This window comes from Phyllobates terribilis, unplaced genomic scaffold, assembly GCF_046119375.1.
Source record: "Phyllobates terribilis strain yellow unplaced genomic scaffold, ASM4611937v1 Scaffold_11__3_contigs__length_659146591, whole genome shotgun sequence".
Classification (NCBI taxonomy): domain Eukaryota; kingdom Metazoa; phylum Chordata; class Amphibia; order Anura; family Dendrobatidae; genus Phyllobates; species Phyllobates terribilis.
In genome coordinates this window covers 40,154,243-40,178,112 of record NW_027362771.1, presented here as the reverse complement: position 1 = coordinate 40,178,112, position 23,870 = coordinate 40,154,243, and the positions used below count along the sequence as shown (strand labels likewise).

The following is a 23,870-nucleotide window of genomic DNA, read 5'->3' as shown; positions in this document are numbered from 1 at the left end:
CCTGGAAAGGAAATTCCTTAACATATTTCACAAGAAAGCACTTTCAGTTTAGTTTTTGAACGTTTTATTGTGAGCCCGTAAAAGTGGCTTAATACCTCTGACCACGTTGTTGACAGCAGTGACCTGGGGGTCAGAAATGTTTCCAGGGGCGATCCCCATGCTGCCCCCATGTCTTTTGAGCACTGTCACTATCGTTTTGGGCACTTTTTAGGCTTTCTACAGACTGCCGGGGGAGCCGCCGCAAAAATGCTCGGGTCTCCCATAGACTAACATTGGGCTCGTTGCTCGGGACGAGCACCCGAGTATCACGGTGAGCTCGGCCCGAGCTTCGAGCACCCGAGCATTTTAGTGCTCGCTCAACACTAGTTATCACCTTTCAGAAAACTTTAACCTCCTGGATCAGTATGTAGTAAAAAATCAACCGCATTTTATTACCCTCCTGAGTCCGTCACTGAGTCTCCAATGCTCCTCGGGTCTCTGTTGGTGACTGCAGTGGTGACATCACATCGACAGCGCTGCAGCCAAACACTAAGGTCAGCAGCTCGTGCCATCTACATCGCAGAGCCCAGTGATTGGCTGCAGCACTGTCGATGTAACAGCACCACTGCAGCCTATACGCAATCATAGGATACTGCGCTGGATATGGGATGGTAAGTAAAGTGCAATTTGTCTTTCCACAGCAAACCTGAGTCGGCAGGCAAACGTTTTCTTGATAGGATACAACCCATATAAATAAAGTGAAGGAGTCTGTAAATTATACCATTATAGTTATTTTATTGAAAATTAATAATTTCTTGAAATCTTTTTAAACATTTTACACAGCTCGCGCAATATGTACCGCTATATAAAAAGGACACGTCTGCCCTTGCAATCCAGAAAACAGGTCAATGTCCTGTCCTTTTTATGGTTCGTGCACTTGTTAAACTGTAGTTTAATTCTAAAATATTTTCTGTGCTTAAAAACAAAGTGTCCTTCTAGAAGCTGTGCTGGCATCCAGGACTATCGGCATTAGCCTGGACTATCGGAAATAGCCTGGACTATCGGCATTAGCCTTGACTATCGGCATTAGCCTGGACTATCGACAATAGCCTGGACTATCGGCAATAGCCTGGACTATCGACAATAGCCTGGACTATCGGCATTAGCCTGGACTATCGACAATAGCCTGGACTATCGGCATTAGCCTGGACTATCGACAATAGCCTGGACTATCGGCATTAGCCTGGACTATCGACAATAGCCTGGACTATCGGCATTAGCCTGGACTATCGGCATTAGCCTGGACTATCGACAATAGCCTGGACTATCGGCATTAGCCTGGACTATCGACAATAGCCTGGACTATCGGCATTAGCCTGGACTATCGACAATAGCCTGGACTATCGGCATTAGCCTGGACTATCGGCATTAGCCTGGACTATCGACAATAGCCTGGACTATCGGCATGAGCCTTCAGTCCGCTGTTGTACAGTACATGCTAGTAACATAACAGAAAATAGGAACGGCTTCATTTAAACTCTCTTGTCTTTCATTGCTTTTAGGCATTCCAAGCACTTGGACTGGGTTAAAGGAAATAAAATCCAAAATGAAGGGAAAAAAAGTATCCAGACATTGGTATGACTTCCGCGTGACCGTGGACATTTTACTGGGAGTTTGGTCGCCCACAGTTTGTCACACAGAAACCGTAGCGTAAAGCTCCTCGATCTCTTGTTTGAAGAAGTCTCTGAGTTCACGTCTCCTTGCCTTCAGTGTTGGAGTCAGCAGGCCGTTCTGTACAGTGAACATCTCCTTATGGATGTGAACTGCTTTCACCTGGGACAAAACAGAATTATTAAAAATATGTAAAGGTTAGCATTCATTTCATGAGCTGTGCCCTGTCAAATATTATTAGTCCATGGACTTAGGCTATGTGCACACGATGCGGATTTAATGCGTTTTTCCGGCGGATTTCCTCTGCGAAAACGCATTAAAATCGCTTGTAATAGGTCTGCCATTTACTGCAATGCAAATCCGCATGTGCTGTGCACATCACGCGGAAATTTCTGCTGCGGATTCGCATTGCGGTAAAAACCACAGCAAGACCAATTCTAGTGTAATTCCGCTGCGAAATCGCCGCCATTGACTTCCAATGGATCGCACAAGATCCGCAAGACTACATGTAATATTTGTAATGAGACAACCCTTTTAATGATGTGAAAACTGTTTCTTAAAGGGATTGCCCACGTAAATATTCTGGCAAAACATGAAATACTGTAGTGTTAGCCCCGTCTCCACAGAATGTGGAGGATAAGAGATACAGGTCATCATGGCATGCTAGTCCTGCCTGTAAAAACGGTGCTACTTCTGAGGTAATGGGGTTGGCAGACATGTAACATATGTGACTGGCAGATGGGACTTATATAGGCTGCATTATTGAAAGTCTCTGATGGCAATATGCCTCCTCCTGATGGAGACTTTGGCCCTGTTTCATGGTTTTTCAAAGTGAGGTTTTTTTTCTTTGTCTTTGCGATATTCCTTGCTGTCTTTTATGCTAAATTCTTCAAAATTGCACTGGTAGGTTGAGGAATTTTGTGCAAAATCAAAATTTTTAGAGCAAAATATCATAAGATTCTTTAAAATGTTGCAGATTAGACTTTAACTGTACAAAAATACAGTTAGGCTATGTGCCCACGATGCAGAAATGCTCCAGATTTTTTCCTGAGCGTTTCTGCATCTCCCTGGCAGAAAAAACGCATGCGGATTGTACATGCGGATTGTACATGCGGATTGTACATGCGGATTGTACATGCGTTTTTTCTACCAGGGACATGCGGATGTGAAGCGTTCTTCACTTGTATTTCCGCATGCGGGTTGTCAAGCGCTTTCCAAGCGATTTTAGCATCACTTGGAAAGTGCTTGTCAACTTGGTCACACTATATATAAATCCACGCAACCGGCATGGATTTATATAGTGTGACCGAAAGAATGGTAAAAAATAAATATTATACTTACTTTCTGATGGCCCCGGTGTCCTTATCTGATCCGTCCGGTGTCCCCAGTTTCTAGCCGTGGTCTAAAAGGACCTTCCATGACGTCATTCAGTCATGTGACGGGTCACGCGGCCACTGACGTCAGCGGTCGCGTGACCTGTCACATGACTAAATTACGTCATGGCAGGTCCTTTTAGACCATCGCGAGATGCCGGCGAGCCAGGACGGATCGCTATGGAGACCGGGGGCCATCAGAAGGTAAGTATAATGTATATTTTTTATTTTATTCTTTTTTTTTACATGTTCTATGGTACCCGGGTCTGGAGGAGAGTCTCCTCTTCTCAAAACCCGGGTACCATCCGCACATTGAACCGCATGATATCCGCATGTGCACATGCACAGTGCACAGTGATGCAGATATTATGCGATTCAATGCAAAAACGCCGAAAACGCCGCGATTCCGCAAAATAATTGGTAGTGCTGCGGATTTTTCCGCAATGATAATCCGCAGCCGAAATTTCCGCAGCATGAGCACAGCACATGGGGATTATCATTGGGGAACATGGCAGACCTTCTACCAAGCGTTTTTTAAGCGTTTCTGCAGTGGAATTGCCGCTGCAGAAACGCTTAAAAAACACATAGTGGGCACATAGTGTTAGACAGATTTTGTACTCTACTAGAGTACTGAAATACAACTGCGCACAAATTTTACAACATATCGAAAAGTCACAAATGATGAATTAGGCCTAGTGCCCACGATGCAGAAATGCTGCATATTTTTTCCGCTTCTCCCTGGCATGCGGATTTTACATGCGTTTTTCCTGCCAGGTAGAAGCGTTTGTCAGGCGTTCTTCACTTGCATTTCTGCATGCGGGTTATCAAGCGCTTTCCAGGCGATTTTAGCATCACTTGGAAAAGTGCTTGACAACTTGGTCACACTATATAAATCCATGCAACCGGCATGGATTTATATAGTGTGACCAAGTAATAGTTAAAAAAAAAGAATAAAAATGGTAAAAAATAAAAAATAAATATTATACTTACCTTCTGATGGCCCCCGGTCTTTTCTCCGCTGCGTCCGGTCTCTTGTACAGCCCGCGGTGGTCTGAAAGGACCTTCCATGACGTCATTTAGTCATGTGATAGGTCACGCGACCGCTGATGTCAGTGGTTGTGTGACCTGTCACATGACTAAATGACGTAATGGAAGGTCCTTTTAGACCATCGCGAGCCGCCCAACACACCAGACGCATCGCTATGGAGACCGGGGGCCATCGGAAGGTAAGTATAATCTTTATTTTTTATTTTAAATTCTTTTTTTTTTTTTACATGTTCTATGGTACCTGGGTCTGGATGAGAGTCTCCTGTCCTCCACACCCGGGTACCATCCGCACATTGAAACGCTTAATATTCACATGTGCACATGTAGTCATGCGGATATTAAGCGATTCAATGCAAGTCAATGTCGGCAATTACACTCCGTGTCCGCAAAATTAATGGACATGCTGCGGATTTTCCTGCAATGATAATCTGCAGCGGAAATTTCCGCAGCATGTGCACAGCACATGCGGATTATCATTGGGGACCATTGGGCACGTATTACCAAGCGTTTTTTAAGCGTTTTCGCTGCGGAAATCCCGCGGCAAAAACGTTTGAAAAACGCATAGTGGGCACGCAGCCTTAAACTTCTGTGATAAAATACCAGATCAAACCAAGTAAAATAAACTAAAGAAAAGGTGCAAATGAAATAATGAATAAACAATAAAGTCACTATTTTTAGAGCCATTTTTACTCATTGTATTCAATGGTGTAACTTGAAGCTTGTGGGCCGCATTGCAAAATCTCTAACAAGGCCTTTAATAGTATTGGCCTTCTCATATGGACAAAGGGGACTAGTGATGAGCGAGCGTGTTCTGTTAACCCTTTCGGCGAGCATGCTCGGGTGCTCGCCGAGTATTTGCGGCATGCTCCAATGTTATTTTTAATTAATTCCGTCCGCATGATTTGCGACTGTTTGACACTTTTAATACATGTGAGGAATTCCTAACAAACAGGCATTCCTCACATGTATTAAAATTGTCAAACCGTTGCAAATCATGCACACGGAATGACTTAAAAATAACATTCAAGCACTCCGAAGATACTTGGAAAACACCCGAGCATGCTTGAGTAACAAGCATGCTCGATCATCACTAAAGGGGACCTTTTGGGCCACCCTAGGCTTCAGGGCCCAGGTACAACTGCAATCTTTGTACCTGCTAGTTACAGCCCGACTCGTGTAGATCTAAATTAGCAACTAAATCAATGTACACAGAACTGTATGAAGCCAGAACGTTACACTGCATTGTATGGAACTCAAGTTTCTGTATACGGTGCAACACAAAAAAAGCAAAAGAAAAACTTTATATCAAAGAGGTCCACTCTGCTCTCTGCTTCGTAAGCCTGTCTCAACACACCAAGGAAATGGCAGTAAATATCTGCTCAGCCAATCACTGTCTAAAGTGGATAATCACTGTGGCCATTGCATGTCAGAGTGGTCATTTTGGTGTGTCATAACTGTAGAAAAAAGACATGGACCGCACATTCAAAAATAATACATTGATCTAATGTCGCTGGCAAAAATAGATATAACTGAACATATGAGGTTCTTAGTTTAACATTCTGTTCAGACTATATAAAGCCCACTGCCACGTCACGGAGAACCTCTCAGTGGGTCCGTAGCTTAAAAGGTGAGGTGCCATGCACTGACCACTGCTGGAGCAACACTGCACTAGCAATGAGAGTGACCCAGTGCCCCACAGCACCCATGCTGCCTACATGGCCAAGCTCCCACAGAACAGCTCCCTGCACCTTTTAGGTTTGGGACCCACTGAGAGGTTTGCCATGACGTGGCAGTGGGCTTTACGGTCTGATCAGAATGTTAAACTAAGAATCGCATGTTCAGTTTTGTAAATTTTAGCCTAGTGACAATAGATCAATGTATGAGTTTGGGTTGTGCAGTCCAGGTCCTTTTTTTCTACAGTTATGTAATTTTGTGTTCATCAAGACACTACCAAGAGATAGAGTCCAGTAGGAACTCGATAAGTCACAAAAAGAGAGCTGCTAGGGATAAATGTGAGTATCACGTCTATATTTTTTTTTCATACCAGTGTAAGCTCTTTAGAATAAAAATCTTCTCTGGACATCACCTTTAATAGTATTGCAAATACCGCATTGCGATCAATCAATCTAGTATCACCAACATGTAAGGAAGGCAACGTTGATGACTCCCATGATCCACTAAAACATTTCTTACCTGCTCAAAGGAATGGAGCCCGCTCTCTTTTCCAAGTCTCACCATATCAGCCATTATTGCTTTTTTAAGTTCCTAAAAAATAACAGTCAATATATTACTAGAGTTTGAAAAGGAAGTCTTTAAGGAGGTTGTTAAAGTTTTCTTTTTAAATGCGCAGAATTGTCTGAAAAATAACTAAAGAAGTAATACTCCCCTTACCCATTGCCCACTACTCCAGTTCTGATACTTTTGGGTTCCCAGCCTGTCTCTGTCTTCCATCACAGCAAATATGTGACTGCTGCAGACAATCATTGAGATTACTTCTGCGGCATCTGTTTCCCTGAAGAATTGATGTTCTATCCGATGTGGACAGAACATCCCAAACACTGCCAGTTAGGGGCCGCTGTGTGGTTTGGTTATTACATGACATTCCCCAATGGAAGAGGAAAGGAGAAGACAGGCAAGGAACATGGGCAGCAGTACATCAGAACAATGGGGTTTTAGGTAGGTGAGTATGTGTTTTTTTTCATTTTAAGACCACCATGGCCCATTTGTCAAATATAATCTGGTAGTGAAAAACCCATATAGATATAAAATCTAAAGTATGCCTTTGCTGCAGATTTGAAGTTCTGTGTCAGTAAAATAGAGCTCCAGACACTAAAACATATGCTGAGAAAATATTGAGGTAAGGATTTTGAACCTAAAGGTGACATAATGAAGCTGCTTATGATTATCATACCAAATGTTCTAAATGGTACTTAACCCTTTAACTAGGATCTGTCACCAGGCTTTTGCTACGCCATCTGAGAGCAGCATAATGTGGGGGCAGAAACCCTGATTCCAATGATGTGTCACTTACTGAGCTGCTTGGTGTCATTTTGATACAATCACTGTTTTATCTGCTGCAGATCTAGCAGCTCTCTGAATCAGAGCTCTGTATAACCCCGTCCACACCACTGATTTACAGCTTTCTCCCATGTAGAGTGTACACAGAAAGTTGCCAATCAGTTGTTATACAGATCTCATGAGTATGCTTGACTACCTAGCAGCTGGTTTACTATGCCTCTAATGATAATCTCTGGCTGATAAGAAAGTGATTTTATCAAACAGAACCTAAGATAAAAACAAAATGAGCAAATGCCCTGTCGTAAGTAAATAAATAAATGAATATAAATGAATGGACCCTAACTCCTGTAGTTCACCTCATTATGTGTCAGCAGACTATAATATACATGGAAATGTAAGCAGACTAGTAAGTGACATATCACTGGAATCAGAGTCTCTGCCTCTACATTATGCTGCTCTCAGATTAGGTGGCAAAAAATTGCTTACAGATTCCCTTTAAAGGGAGTCTGTTACTCTCCAAAATGCAAATGAAGCTATTTATGCCGTTATATAGGGAAATTAACCCCTATACAACTCATACTTGCAGCACAGTTTTCAGGATCTTAGTGGGAGAAAGACAGAGAGAAAGGCACAAAACTTCTGTAGTGCAAGAAGGATGAGAAGTGTGTGTAATTGGAATACATTAATGAAGTACACTGACGCTGCTGCTGCCACATGCCAGGTTATTCTCTCCATATTAATGCACCTAAATATTCATCAACAATACTGCCTTTTCTGTCCGCATGTGAAATGAGTTGTGCACTCTGACCTCTATCCCTCCTAGGCTGGAAAAGCATAGCATGGCACTGCTTAGCTGTACTAGCTTGTACTGTCCCCCATGATAGGCTGAGATAGAACATGTGATGTGAAAACTGCAGGACATAATGGGGAAGCTGATATAATATGTGCTGCATTGCGTAATCCTATACTAATAACAATATATCATATATCATGTGCTTAGGACAAAAGGGTTTCCTGACTGTGCATGGAATTCTGTGGCTGATCTGTCTGTTTTGCCATGTCCTTGCTGTGTGAAGTGGGCGAACAGTCAGGATTCTGCTCAGTTTGCCTGTTGGGGCGGTCTCCATGTGGCCACCAGTCTGGTTTGAATGCTTGCGATCGAGTACCAACTGGCAGCTTTCTGTCCTATTTATAAGGGCAGAGAAGAGGCTAGTAGGCAGATGGTCGAAGGTGTGCAAGTCGTGTGGTAGTTGCTCGGACAGGGTCCTGGTGTTGTGCATGCTGCCCACTATTGGGTGGAGTGACAGTGAGGGGTCACGCCAAGAAAGCCTGGAAAGCCCCTATAACTTTATTTAGGTATCCTATTTAAGTTTCCTTTATTGATATAGAATATTATATAATTGGAGATGATGAAATATTAGCAATATAGTTATAGTTCTGAATGTCTGATTATTATAAAATAATGTTTATTTATAATTGCTTTCAACTGATGCTTAAATTCATACCATTATTAACATATTATTCTATACTATATTATTCTAAACTATTAACAATGTGCTAATATATCTCATCTGTCAAATCTCCATCAGGACCCCCTCCTGCGACATCTGCTTCTGTCGTCAGGCGCCGCCATATTCATTCTGCAGGTGGCGCTGTTGACAGAAGAGACGGTGGAACCAAAAGCTCGGGATGTCACAGGCTCTGTCCAGCTACTTAGATTTTTAATTAATTATTATTATTATTATTATTATTATGGGTATATGTGCTGTCTCTCTGGATTTATCAGCTCCCTGTTCCAGGCAATTGGGAAGCACCACAACCTACTAAAGCTTCCAGCTTACTACTGGAAGCTGCCCGATATAGTCCTGTGCGTCTCTGGTACAGCCCTGTCTGTTTAGCTTCTTGATGTTTCATTGCTCCTTGTTTTGACCCCGGCTTTTGTTTTCTGACTTTTCTTACGGATCCTGATTTTGTCCTTTACGCAACTTTTCGACTTTGACCCTGCTTGGCGCACCTCCAGATAGCAGCCCTTCTGAAGTTAGCAATCCACTGGACCCCATTGTAAGTCCAGATCTCTGTATAGTGGTTAAATGGTGCCGGGGTTTCTCTGGAGTCTGCCAGTCAGAGTGGCTTGTGCCAAGTCTGTCCAAAGTAGCCCTTTTGATGCTGTGGCCTCCGACACACATTACATCAGTCTGATGGTACATTTATTCAATTGATATTTGTAGCTTTGTATTACTATGTTTTTGCTCTATTAGAATTAGATGTATCATCTGAATAATGCTGTATGTCTTATAGAAATTTATATTGAAGCACCACTTAGGCTCATTTAAGTAATTAATGCTGCAAGCTGATTCAGATTCTGTCTAATTAAGGTTTTAAATTGTATTGTTGTATGTGGCTACATCTAAGAGCTGTTAGCTCAAAACATGAATGTATCAGCCAAGTGTTTTGCACAAGTCTCTGTACCTACGGAATAAAAGACACAAACAGTTTTTCTAAGAAAATGCAGCTTGTGCTGGACATCTTTGCTATGACCAGGACAACTTATTCCCAGTTTATAATTAATATGTTTTTATTTTTCTGTTTTTTTGGACCAATACACAAAATTATCACATAATTTTTTTTTTCTTTAGTATCGGTAACATTTATTATTTTGTATGTGCTGATTTCATACCAAATTATTGCATAGTTCTGCAAATGTTCCTTCAAAACCCTTCTTCGTCGCCCATCCTGGCATCACTTCAGCATCTGGAACAACAATGCCTACTAAAAAGGCCTAATGAGGTAAAAAAAAGAGAACATATTTAAGTTACTTACAACGTTTTACGGAACAAGTCATTTTTAACCTTGAGGATTATACTAATTAATTTTGTCTCCCATACCATGTATAATTGATGCAGCAGCCTAAGATGTTGTTTGGTGCTATCAGTTAAAATTTTCAACTGGCATATGGTGGGTCCAAGAAAAACTTTTCAATGCACTATAGATTGAGGTTTAGAGTGGTTTATATATGGACAACAGGCAACAAAGCATCATAAGTCGTTGCCCAATAATGGGCAACAGGGAAACATACATTGCTTTGGCTGAATTCCCCTCCTGACAACCCACATAATGACAATGGAAGAGAAAATACATTTTGCAAACATTGCAGTTCGTTGCTAGTTGTATTGCAGCTAAGGACAAGAAAGCATTTGTAAAAGCATCTGAAAAAGTGAGTGAATGAGGTTGTGAGTGTTTTGTCTTGTGTGTGTGACTTGAATTTTAGTTATTTTGGATTTAGGGAGTTTAGAAGGAAGTAACTTGATTTTATTTAATGATTTTTTTTTATCTGTACTTATGTATTTGTGCAATTTCCATTTGTAAAATGTGCTCTATGGTTGCTAATGCCATCCAGTGCACATCTTGGTGTATGTATACAGTCCTTGAGCAGCCGTTTGAGGGTGCATACTGCTGTGAGAGATGTGTGTAAATTGTACATTTGGAAGTCCAGGTACTAGAACTATATGAGCAGCTTGCAACATTGAGATCCATTGACAAAATGGAAAAAAGTTTGCCAGTCACTAAGCAGGTGCTTGCTGGGGTAGACGGAGGGGATGATGGTAGCATGGAAAGTCAAGACAATGAGGCAGCTATCTGGGAGACAGAAGGCAGGATAGAGGGAAGAGTGTAAGGGAGGATAGTCCTAATCTGGTACACCTTAACAGGTTTCTCAAATTGGCAGATGAAGGGGGATTGTCAGTACAAGGGTAGCACAGCCGAAGCAAGATGTGTCCTTTGAATGTCAGGGAAATGTCTGCTCTAATAAAGTGGAGAATAGGAGTGAAGGGCAGGCCAGACAGGTGCTGGTAGTCATTATTCAATTATTAGGGGAACAGACAGGGCAATCTGACACAAAGACTGGGATTGTTGAAAATATGTTGTGTTCCTGGCACTCAAGTTCGATACATTGTGGATTGAGGTGAATGAAAGATTACTTTGATGAACTGATGAGGACCCAGCTGTCATGATGCACATTGGCACCAATGACAAAGTTAGAGGTAGGGAGGTATTTGGAATTAAAAAGGGTTTAGGGTATAAGCTTAAATGGGTTTTCCCACGAACGAAAGTTGATTTTAATCAATAGATCTTAGAACAATAATAACTTCCACAATTGGATGTGTTTAAATAAAATGTTCCTGTGCTGAGATAATCTTATAAATGTGCCCCTGCTATGTACTGTGTAATGGCTGTGTCTGACCGTGCAGGAACATGGTCTGATTATACCACAGCTCCTGGGCAGGGGAGGACGCAAAAGAGTATACAGACATTACAGCAGGAGATCACAGAGGATTCTTTTTGTGAGGTAAAACATTTCCCTGCCTGTTTTTAAACAATGTTTTACGTCAAAGAAAGAATCAGCTGTGATACCATGCTGTCCTATCTGTATACTCTCTTTTGCTTCCTCCCCTGCCCAGGAGCTGTGGTATGATCAGACCGTGTTCTGTACACAGTCAGACACAGCCATTACACAGTACACAGCAGGGGCACATTTATAAGATTATCTCAGCACAGTTTATTCAAATATATTCAATTGTGGAAATTATTATTATTCCAAGATCTATTGATTAAAATTAATTTTTGTTCGTGGGAAAACCCCTTTTAGGCAAGGACCTCAAAGGTAGTATTTTCTGAAATACTACCTGTACCATGTGCTCATGGATTGGTGTAGGAAGGAGGGTTTTGGGCTCCTGGAGAACTGGGCCTACTTATCTGTTGGCTACAGGTCCTATTGTGGGGATGGGCGGCACTGTAGTGGGGAAGATGCAGCTGTGTTGGGGGAAAAATTATTAGAATATTGGAAGAGAGTTTATAGGGTACCTATCACCTGTGTGGGGCTGCTTTTTTATTAAATAAATGAGTCGTCAGCCCCAGATAGATTATTTTCCAAAATGTAAATTATTGACAAATGTGTGCTAAACATTCTTTAATGTCCCCCCCAAAAGGCTTTCTAGCAAAATTTGGGCCTGAACTTCTGAGTTGTAGGATCCTGGCTTGCAAAGACAGATCCCACAGCCCTCTGGGGCTGATATCGCATTGAGAGCGAGAGATCGAACTTAAATGTAGCAGCACTAAATGTAGCAGTGATAAGTAGCAGTTTTCGGATCCCACTCTGCTTGTCAGGAAGACACAACTCGGAAGTTCTTGCGGACTGTTGCTTAAAAGTTGGTCCCTTCCGGGAACATTATAAAAAGTTCTATGCACTCTTTTCAATAACTTATCTTAAGAAAAATCCCCAGCCTGGGGCTTTTGGCTCTATTATTAACTAAGAAGGCCAGTTCGAGACTAGTGAAAGGTACTCTTTAAAATAGGGACTGGGGTGGGGGCCGAGGTAATTACTGTACAGGAAGAGGTAATGTAGATAGTGACCTGAGCCTTAGTAATGAAAGTGGCATGGAATGGGGGAGGGGTTAGAACAGTTAATACAAAGGGGAGAAATAGAGGTACAGTGAATTATAGTGATATACACAGTATAGTGTATGTATACTAATACCAGATGCTTTATCAACAAGATTTATGATTTTATTTAAAGAAGTTGTCCAGTACTTTATGTTACCCCCCCCCCATGTATTCCCCCGGGGCCCCTAAGACTTTTTGTAATTACCTTACGTTGCAGATAATGCCTGTGAGCGGCGCTATCAGTGGCCCCGCGCTGACGTCACGGCAAGTGAGGCGTGAATCAGTGCTGGGGTCCCCGCGGTGGCTGCTGGGTTGTGGGCGGGATTACACCCCCATGTCACACCCAGCATCCGGGTGTGACGTGGGGGGTACCCCTGCCCACAGCCTGGCATCCACCGTGGAACCAGGAAGAAAAAGACCCCCGGCTGCTGCCAGCACTTGTCGTGACATCAGCAGATGTCAGAGCCGGCTGCAGCCGGGGGTGACGTGATAGGTAATGGGAAAGACAATGATCCAGCTCCACAGACTCCAATGGTAAAAACAAATGTCTTTTACTTAGAATTTTTTTAAATATCCAGATAGCGATAATGTAACTCCAGCTGGTGGAAGAACAATAATAGAAGGGAAACACAGGGACACCAAGGAGGGGTGCGCTTTTGGTGCCCACATTAGGCCCGGGAATGAGAATGGTGAGAATTTTCAAGGTCTATCCATCTAGGCTTACAGATGGCGAGAAGATTAAAGATAATTGCGCAATTTGTGCACCTTTATATTAGTGGGAGAAATTAGGGAGTGAAGCTCCTCCTTGTCGTTTGTGGCGAAACATAATTCTTTGGGAAATCCTAGGGTGTTTTCCATGCCAAACAAATTTAGTAATTTGTGAGTGTATGTCCACAAACGTTTTGCTGGGTATTGTTATAGGTAGGGATCTCAAAAAGATATAGAAACCATGGGAGAGTTACCATTTTTATTGAATGAACACAGCCTACTCAGGATATATATGAAGATGTCCATTTTTTGAGATCAGTTTGGAATTGCTGGAGTCGTCGGGTATAGTTCCATTTAAAAAGTGACAAATTATTTGTAGTTAAATTTATGCCTTGGTAGGTGAGGTAATGTTCTCTGTTAATGAATCTGAACTGGGATATTATATGGTCTTGCATAGGCGTAGGGGTATTGATGAACATGGCTTCAGACTTATCGATACTAATTTTTAGTCCAGAGACACTTTCATATTTATGAAGCAGTGAGTAGAGTTTTGGAAGTGTAGTTAAAGGTTGTGTTATAGTTAATAGCATGTCATCTGCAAACAAGCTAACTTTGTAGTCTTGAGTTGAACCCGTTACCTGATGTCCTTTGATATCTGGATGTGCCCTTATGGCTTCAGCCAGAAGTTCAATGGCTAGCGCAAATAGTGTCAGTGACAACGGGTATCCTTGTCGTGTGCCTCTCTTTATTTTAACCCCTTTACAACCCAAGGTGGTTTGCACGTTAATGACCAGGCCAATTTTTACAATTCTGACCAGTGTCACTTTATGAGGTAATTACTCTGGAACGCTTCAACGGATCCCCCTGATTCTGAGATTGTTTTTTGTGACATATTGTACTTCATGATAGTGGTAAAATTTCGTCGGTATCACTTGCATTTATTTGTGAAAAAACTGAAATTTTGCGAAAATTTTGAAAATTTTGCAATTTTCAAAATTTAAATTTTTATGCCCTTAAATCAGAGAGATATGTCACACAAAAGAGTTAATAAATAACATTTCCCACATGTCTACTTTACATCAGCACAATTTTGGAACGACATTTTTTTTTTTATTAGGGAGCTATAAGGGTTAAAAGTTGACCAGCAATTTCTCATTTTTCCAACAAAATTTACAAAACAATTTTTTTAGGGACCACATCACATTTGAAGTCACTTTGAGGGGTCTTTATGACAGAAAATACCCAAAAGTGACATCATTCTAAAAACTGCACCCCTCAAGGTGCTCAAAACCACATGCAAGAACTTTATTAACCCTTCAGGTGCTTCACAGGAATTTTTGGAATGTGGAAGAAAAAAATTAACATTTAACTTTTTTCACAAAAATGTTAATTTAGACCCAATTTTTTTTTATTTTCGCAGGGGTAACAGGAAGAAATGGACCCCAAAATTTGTTGTGAAATTTCCCCTGAGCACGCAGATACCCCATATGTGGGGAAAAAAACACTGTTTGGGCGCACGGCAGGGCTCGGAAGGGAAGGAGCGCCATTTGACTTTTTGAATGTAAAATTTGCTTGAATAATTATATCTAGATGTGTGGTGAGCACCTTGAACCCCCAGGTGTTTCACAGAAGTTTATAACATTGAGCCGTAAAAATAAAATTTTCACATTTTTCCCACAAAAATGTTTTTCAGCCCCCAATTTTGCATTTTCATAAGGGTAACAGGAGAAATTGCACCATGCAGTTTGTTGTGCAATTTCTCCTGAGCACGCCAATAACCCATATGTGGGGGAAAACCATTGTTTGGGCGCACGGCAGGGCTCGGAAAGGAAGGAGCGCCATTTGACTTTTTGATTGTAAAATTTGCTTGAATAATTAGCGGACGCCATGTTGCGTTTGGAGAGCCCCTGATGTGCCTAAACAGTGGAAACCCCCTACAAGTGACACCATTTTGGAAACTAGACCCCTCTGGGAACTTATCTAGATGTGTGGTGAGCACCTTGAACCCCCAGGTGCTTCACAGAAGTTTATAACATTGAGCCGTAAAAATAAAATTTCACATTTTTCCCACAAAAATGTTTTTCAGCCCCCAATTTTGCATTTTCATAAAGGTAACAGGAGAAATTTCACCATGTAGTTTGTTGTGCAATTTCTGCAGAGTAAGCAGATACCCCATATGTGGGGGCGCACGGCAGAGTTCAGAAGGGAAGGAGCACCATTTGACTTTTTGAATGTAAAATTTGCTTGAATAATTAGCGGATGTGCCCCTGATGTGCCTAAACAGTGGAAACCCCCCACAAGTGACACCATTTTGGAAACTAGACCCCTCAGGGAACTTATCTAGATGTGTGGTGAGCTCCCTGAACCCCCAAGTGCTTCACAGAAGTTTATAACATGGAGCCGTGGAAATAAAAAAATCAAACCTTTTCCACAAAAATTATGTTTTAGCCCCAATTTTTTTATTTTCACAAGGGTAAGAGAAGAAAATGGACCCCAAAAACTTTTGCGCAATTTCTCCTGAGTACGCCATTACCCCATATGTGGGGAAAATACAGTGTTTGGGCTCACGACAGAGTTCAGAAGGGAAGGAGTACTGTGTGACCTTTTTGAACGCAAAATTGTCTGGAATCGAGAGCGGACGCCATGTCGCGTTTGGAGAGCCCCTGATGTGCCTAAATAGTGGAAACCCCCCACAAGTGACCCCATTTTTGAAACTGCACCCCTCGAGGATTTTATTAAGGGGTATAGTGAACATTTTGAACCCAGAGGTACGACACAGAATTTGATAACATTAGGTCAACATATTGAATAAGTTGTCATTAGTCTTGAGTGCAAGCGCTCGCTACTTGAGTTTGCATCGGGTACTCAGGTATGCACCATGTACCGCGCGTGCTCGAGTGACATGCTCGAGTCCCCGCCCGCATGTTTCACGGTTATTAGACACCCAAAAGTAAAACATGCGGGGATCGCTCGTGCATGGCAGGCACTCCCCGCGAGTTTTTTTTGGCCACGAAGCATATGGGGCGGAAACTCGAGCATGTCACTCGAGCACCCGCGATACTCAATGCATACCCAAGCACCCGATGCAAACTCAAATAACGAGCACTTGCACTCAACACTAGTCGCCATATCGTCATCTTTTTTTTTTACTTTTGAAAAAAATCCCAACCCTAACCCTAGCGCAACCTTAGCCCAACCCTAACCCTAGCCCAACCCTAACCCCAACCCAACCCTAACCCCAACCCTAAGCCTAGCCTAACCCTAACCCCAACCCTAACCCCAACCCTAGCCCAACCCTAACCCTAGCCCAACCCTAACTCTAACCCTAGCCCAACCCCAACCCTAACCCTAGCCCAACCCTAACCCCAACCCTAACCCTAGCACAACCTTAAACCTAACCCGAGAGTTTATATTTTACGCCGCTCCTCATGCGGTATAAGTGATTAGACGACTTTATTCTTCGGGTCGGTGCGATTACAGCGATACCAGATTCATATGGGGTTTTTATGATTGACAGCTGTCACACACTAATAGAAGCATTTTTTTGTAAAATCTAGTTTTTGCATCGCCATATTTTGAGAGCTATAATTTTTCCATATTTTGGCTGACAGTCAAGTGACGGCTTGTTTTTTTGCGGGATGAGTAGACGTTTTGATTGGTGCCATTTTTAGGCACGTGACATGTTTTGATCGCTTTCTATTCCGATTTTTGGGAGTCAGAATAAACAAAAAACAACAATTCAGGAATTGTTTTTTTTTTTAAAAAAATTTATGCTGTGCCGCGTGTGGTAAAATTGATAAGGCAGCTTTATTCTTCAGGTCAGTACGTTTACAGCGGTACCACATTTATATCGTTTTACACAATAAAAGCTATTTTATAGAAAAAAATATTTTTTTGCATCACTTTATTCTGAGAGCTATAACTTTTTTATTTTTCGGCTGATGGAGCTGTATGGTGGCTTGTTTTTTGTGGGACAAGATGACGTTTTCAGCGGTACCATTTTTATTTACATTCGTCTTTTTGATCGAGTGTTATTCCATTTTTTGTTTGGCAGTATGGTGATAAAGGATTGTTTTTTGCTTCGTTTTTTTTTTTTTTTTTTTACCGTGTTCACTAAAGGGGTTAACTAGTGGGACAGTTTTATAGGTCAGGTTATTCCGGACACAGCGATACCAAATATGTGTACTTTTATTGTTTTTTTTTTTTTTTTTTCATAATAATATTTATTGATGAGTACATTATATTTTTATTTTTGGTGGATTATTATTATTATTTTTTTTAATATTTGTACAATTTTTTTTTTTTTTTTCACTTTCTGACACTTTTTTTATTTTTATACTTTGTCCCACTATGGGACTTTCACTTTTTTTTATTCTGATCGCCTGTATAGCACAGGAATGCAGCACCATCCCTGTGCTATACTGGCTGCCAGCGCTGCGCAGGGAGAAGATAGTTTGGTCATGCACTGCACATGACCAAAACATCTTCCTGCTGTCTGCTGACCCGGATGTTGTCATGACGACATCGGGTCGTCATGGCAACAACCGGGAAGCCGGGGCAGACAGCGCTGGAGACCGGAAGTGGAGGTGAGTATTGCGACTTCGATCGCAGCATTGAGGGGGTTAATGTGTCGGGAGCGGTGCGGGACCGCTCCCTGCAAAATCAGCCGACACCCGGCGGCGATCGCGCCCGCACAGCCTGTGTGCGCGCGCGATCGCAATGACGTATTAATACGGGTCAGGCTCTTAAAGCCCAGGGCGAAGGCACGTATTAATACATCTTGGGCTTTAAAGGGGTTAATAGACATGGGTGTAGTGGAGGCGAGTTTTAGGTAAGCAGTGGGGGAGTCGTACAATAATTTTAATGACGCTATGAGGCCAGGTGGAAATCCGTATAATGCTAGGGTATTGAAAAGGTAGGGCCATGAAATAGAGTTGGAACGCTTTTTCAATATCTAAAGCTAGCATTATTAGTGGTGTTTTGTCTACTTTAGCTTTTTGTATGATATTTAAATTTTGCCTGATATTATCGGGGGCTTGTCTTGATGGGATAAAACCCACCTGGTCATATTGGATTAGTGCTGGGAGTAGGGTGCTTAATCTTTGAGTTATTATTGATGTAAACACTTTGAGATCTACATTCAGGAGTGGTATAGGCCTGTAGTTTTTTGTGAATAAAGGATCACGTTTGGGTTTCGGTATTTCGCTGACATGGGCTATATAAAATTCTGGGGGCATTTGATTTCCTTGTAATAACAAGTTGAAGCATTTTTTAATATGGGGGAGTAGCACCCTTAGACATTTTTTATAGTAAATGGCTGTGAGTCCATCGGGCCATGGGGCTTTTCCATTTTTTAGACCCTTTATTTGCTGGGTTATATCTTTGGTTATTTCTGCAAGGAGTTGTGCGGCTGACTCTGACATTTTTAGTAAGTGTAGGTGCTGAAAGACGTCTTGCATCTGCTGTGGAGAGGGGGGATTCAGGGCTGAGTAAAGTTTCTGCTAGTATGTAGGAAAGGCCTCACAGATTTTATCTGGGTGGGATGTGGTATGGCCATTGGTGTCCTTTATAGAAAAGACTGTGTTTAGGGAGTTTCTTTGTCTACGTTTTCTAGCCAGCATTTTTCTTGGTTTGTTAGCCTGTTTATAAAAGGTAGCTTGAGTCCACCTCGGTGCTTTTTCTGTTTTACTGGTTAGGACAGCATCTAATTGGAGTTTTACTTCTTGCATAAATTTATACAAATATAGGGAAGGAGATGTTTGATTTGCTAGCTGTAGTTTTATTAACTTAGTCTCTAGATTAGTATGAAGTTCTGACCTTTCTTTTTTCCTCTGTGACGCCATTTTAATTAAGGATCCTGTGATATATTTTTTGTGAGCCATCCATATCATGCCTGGGCTGACCTCTTCTGTGTTATTTACTAAAAAGAAGTTATCTAAATCGTTCTTAACTGCGGGTCACTGATAAATGCTTCGTTTAATCTTCATTTAAATAGTCTTGAACTGGTTACATTGAAATGGAATACTGTTAGGACAGAGTCATGATCGGACCAGGATGACCGAATAATACGGGAATATAGGATTGATGGAATTGAAGTTGTCTTTGTCAATATATAATTGATTCTTGAATAAGTCTTATGAGTGGGGTAAAAATAGGTATAGCCTCTCCTTTGTCCGTTTGCTTCTCTCCAGTATATGAATGAATTTTTTTCTTGTCGATTTAGTTATGTCTGTTCTATTTTGATTTATGGTGAAATTGAAATCTCCATACCAGATTACATGAAAATAGTTACAGGTTGCTATTTTGTTTATTATTCTCCTAAAAGTGGTTTGCTGCGCTGTTGTGGGTAGATAACTATTAATTATGCAGATTTCCTGGCCCTGGAGTGAGCCAATTAAAGTAATGAAAGAACCATTTGGGTCCAAGTATGATGCTGAGATCTGCATAGGGAAATTGTGTCGAATAAATATGGCTACTCCTTTTATTTTATTTTCATGAGAGGCACTGTAGAATCTAATATTGCAAATTAAAGTATTTGGGACATGAGGTAGAGGAGAAATGGGTCTTTTGTAGGCACAAAATATCGGGGTTATGTTTAGAATAGTCCAAGAATGTTTTTTTACACTTCATGGGTGAATTGAACCTATGAACATTATGTGATAGGACCCTACACATTTTGGTTTAAAATTTGTATGCTATGTCGACCCTTTTTTCTTTTTTGAAGGTCATTCCTGCCTCCCGACCTGCATGTATTAGTTTTTGTTTTAGAATAGCCATTGTTTTGAGCCGTGTACTATTTCCCAACATTGGTTGTAAAGTGGTTGAAAGAGAAGAAAGGGTAGAACATAGGGGGTACTTAAATGAAACTGAAATAATTGGGTCGAATACCGAGCTTGGTTGGTGATGTGGTGTTTCATATTACCAAGGGGAAACCACACGATCACCAGGTATGGGCAACAAGTTAATTCCCTGGACTTGGGCCAATCAGATCAAGAGTTCAAACAAATTTTAGTCCTAGTAATATTAAATGGAAAACAAACTTAACTCATCATAATGTGTAACAGTGTTAAATCATTTGTCAGAACACAACTTGTGAAAAATATTATTGTTCATATTATACGTGGGGTCATTGGAGTTATGGTAGTGATTTAGTTATGTCTGTTCTATTTTGAGCAGACGTTCATGAGGAAGTGACCCCTTATATCACCTTCAATTACAGCAAAGGTATAGTTAGTAATCACAATTTTTACAATATAACACTTAGCCAAACTATAAATAGCTAGTCTTTATGAAATATCAGATCAGTCATAGTGTAGTAAGTTATATGCTGGTCGAAGTGTTAGCACGGCATGGCTTACTGATCATTCTGTTCAGGTGATTCGTGCCTGCCTGCTTCTCGATCTACCAGCATCTCTCCATTCCCTTGTCAGGCGTTGTGCTCTTGGAGGTAGCGGAAGAGTGTCAGGGCAAGGGATGCCTTTTCTAGATGCGCTTTCCCTTCAACCAGTGAGCGCGCTCTATCGATTTGGTTGTTATCAGAGAAAGATACACCAAAAGGGAAGCATCCAGCTTGTAGGGCTGATGTGACCGCACACATTGATCTTCTGAAAAGGGTGGCTGGTGATAGGTCAGCGAATAGTGAGACTTTATCTGGAAAACCCGGTAACAACTGCATGTCATGGGCTGCCGTTAGGATTAGGTCCCTTGATTTTTCATAGTGTAATTTCAGGACCACGTCTCTGGGTGAGTCTTCTATCCGTGGTCTTCCCAATGCTCTATGAATCCTGGTAACATGGAGTAGAGCTGGGTCAGTCCCGGGGAGAAGAGAAGTGAATATGGACATACCTGTCTCCCTGAGAGTAGTAATGTTTTCTGGTAGGCCCTTAATCCGAATATTGCCTCTGCGGGACCTATTTTCGAGCTCCTCATATTTGAGGTCAAGGGTGTTGAGATGCTCTGTATGTTGTTGTAGTAGGAGCTGATCTTCCTTTAAGGCGTCGGCAGTGTCATCCATTTTTTTTTCCCAGGTCGGATGTGCGTTGAGGAATTTCATTAAGTTGAGTGTTGAAAGTCTCCATCGCAGATGCGAGCTCAGTTCTAAAGGTCTCTTGCATGCTTTTGTGTAAGGCAGATGTAGTTATTACAGAATCTGTTTGTGTTGTCTGTTCTACATTAGTAGCATCATTTTCCATTTGTAATGTGTCAGATGAGGTGAGAGGGACTGCGTTGGGAGTGGCAGTTCCACCTACTGGTGAGGCCATTAGAAGGTCTGTTATACGGCGATTTGCCTGTTGTTTCGAGTCTCCTTTTTTTTGGCATTGTGTGTCTTTAGATATTTAAATTCACATATATTAAGTTGTCAGTATTAATGTCTAGGTACCAGGATTTGCTAGATGTCTGTGACCGGTCGTCCAGGGAGCGGAACTCAGCCTATCATTTTGGTTTCGGCCTAGGTCCGCTCATGTGCCCTAAATGGGCTGGATATCATTCGCGTTAGCTTGTGAAATAAAGAGAGATATTCTTGAGGAGGGCTTTTCATTAATGGCGTAGGGAGATGTTAAATTGCAGAAATGGGTTTTAAATGTTATCTTATTTTCCGCCACTAGATGCCGCCAGAGTCTCTGAGTTAGTTATATCAAAGTGCTTTTGTACATTGAAGTGTGGTAAACATTGTGATGTTCATATAAAAATAAAAGAAGAGTTCAGATATGGCGGAGTTATATTGATAGTGAGGGGTTCATGTCACAGAGGGCTGAAAACCCAGAAAAGAACTGATATCTGAGAGTCTGCCGGGCTTAGAATACAGGAAGCTTCTTATATTAATATTTGATGTGATTGTGATTGGTCCACTTTTTGTGTCCCTGTAGAGATTTAATTAGTTTGATATTGTTCTAACTGGCCCTAAAAAGAGGGTAATTGACTTTAGAATAGGGGCCAGTTATTATGAATTGTTCAGGGTGGCTTTGTAGTGGCCTCTGCCCAGGTCTGCACCACTGGCGTTCAGTTTCCCCTCAGGACCTATCCTCCCCAAGATCGTGGGCGCTCCTTCAGTGGGAAAACACCTTAGGCAGCAGACACAGCCCAGAATGTAAGTTTTATTACCGCCGACTCAGTTTTCCTTGCAGCACTGATGGTTTCTCCACTGTGTGTGGCCCCTGTGTGCTCCGGGCGCCGGCGGGGGATCAGTTGACGCGAGCTCACGGAAGGTAAGCTTGGGTCCAGAGCTCTATACTGCGTGGCAGGGGCTGGGAGCCGGGGCTTACCCTTACCTCCGCTCCGGTGCTTTCTCAGGCTGGGATTTCAGTCAGCCGCTCCGCAGTTGCAGCATTCCCCTCCGGTCACCGTCTCTCGGCCTCTGCTTCAGGTGGGATACAAAGCTGTCCTGCCTCAGTGCCTTCAAACGTTCCCTCCAGCTGGACCTGTTGATGTCCTCCCAGACCGCGCCACAGGTCCTCAGGAAAGACCGCGGCTTCAGGTATCCTGGTAGGCCCGACCACAAGGACCAGCACCACAACTCCGGGAGTCCCTCCACGGGATGCTTTTTAGTCCTGGGGTGTCATCTAAGCTGTTTATGTGGTGGATGGCTCAATAAATCCTACTTTAAGCATTGGATTATCTGTTAAGTTCAGGGAGCTCCCAACTCGGCGTCCTTCTCCCTCAGCGGCTAGACATGCCCCGAAGCCAATCTTTTAATACATTCTTCGCTCGCACGCCGAACCCACATCTTTCTCGGCACATGGCGGCTGATTCAATCGGCCATCATGTGCCGCTAACAGCCACAGATGATATCGGACACCTGCTCATGGCTGTTATCCTGTTAAATCCCCCTGTCAGCCTTTTACATAGGCATTTAACACGCGCTGACACTCGCCCATCAGCGCCCATGACGTGATTGCGGGCCGTCGATGGGTTGCCATGACAACCAGGGGACTGCTCCTGTACCTGTCATTACGATCCTACTGTGAAAGTGAGCGTCAAAGGACATCGTGGTTTTCTCTATACACAGCAGTGCTGATGCACTCCCATGTATAACATAAGCCATCAGACAATCGCAGCTTCAAGTCCTCTAAGGGGACTATTGAATACAGTAAAGTAAAAAAAAAAATTTTTTTTTAAAGATATGAAAAAAACCCCACAAAAGTTCAAATCGCCCCATTAAAAATAAAACCTTTAAAAAAAAAAAAAAGACACATTTGGTATCGCTCAGTTCGTAAAAATCTGATCCAACAAAATATAAAATAAATGAATCCGATCGGTAAATGGGATAATGAGAAATAGAATCAAAACGCCAGAATTACAGGGTTTATGGTTGCCGCAACATTGCAACAAAATGTAAGAGGTGATCAAGACATCATTTCTATCCCAAAATGGTCTCAATAAAAATATCTGCTCAGGGTGCAAAACATTATCCCTCACACAGCCCCAGATCCCGAAAAATGAAAACGTTATGGGTCTTGGAAAATGTCAACACAAGAAAGTTGTTTTTTTACGAATATCTGATTTTTTTTTTGCAAATTAAATTAAAAAAATGCATGTTTTTTACCTGTGTACTTGTACTGACCTGGAGAATCATATTGCCAGGTCAGTTTTGACTATATAGTGAACATGGTAAATAAAATAAAAAAATTGCACTTT

The 23,870-nt window shown here is 41.9% G+C and overlaps 1 protein-coding gene across 4 annotated transcripts in view; it reads right to left on the bottom strand.

Moving 5' to 3' along the window:
- Positions 1-1,339: 1,339 nt before the first annotated feature.
- Positions 1,340-23,870, bottom strand: part of ACSL6 (acyl-CoA synthetase long chain family member 6) — a 274,382-nt gene continuing 251,851 nt past the window's right edge. For 2 of the 4 annotated variants that reach the window (XM_073651212.1, XM_073651214.1), the window contains 3 exons: positions 9,766-9,867; positions 6,264-6,335; positions 1,342-1,812 (listed from right to left, as the gene is read on the bottom strand). In XM_073651212.1, the coding sequence (XP_073507313.1) occupies positions 1,672-1,812; positions 6,264-6,335; positions 9,766-9,867 (315 nt within the window). In that variant the 3' untranslated portion in view covers positions 1,342-1,671. Of the gene's footprint in view, positions 1,813-6,263; positions 6,336-9,765; positions 9,868-23,870 lie in introns of all 4 variants that reach the window. The other 2 variants (XM_073651213.1, XM_073651215.1) reach the window with 2 other exon arrangements.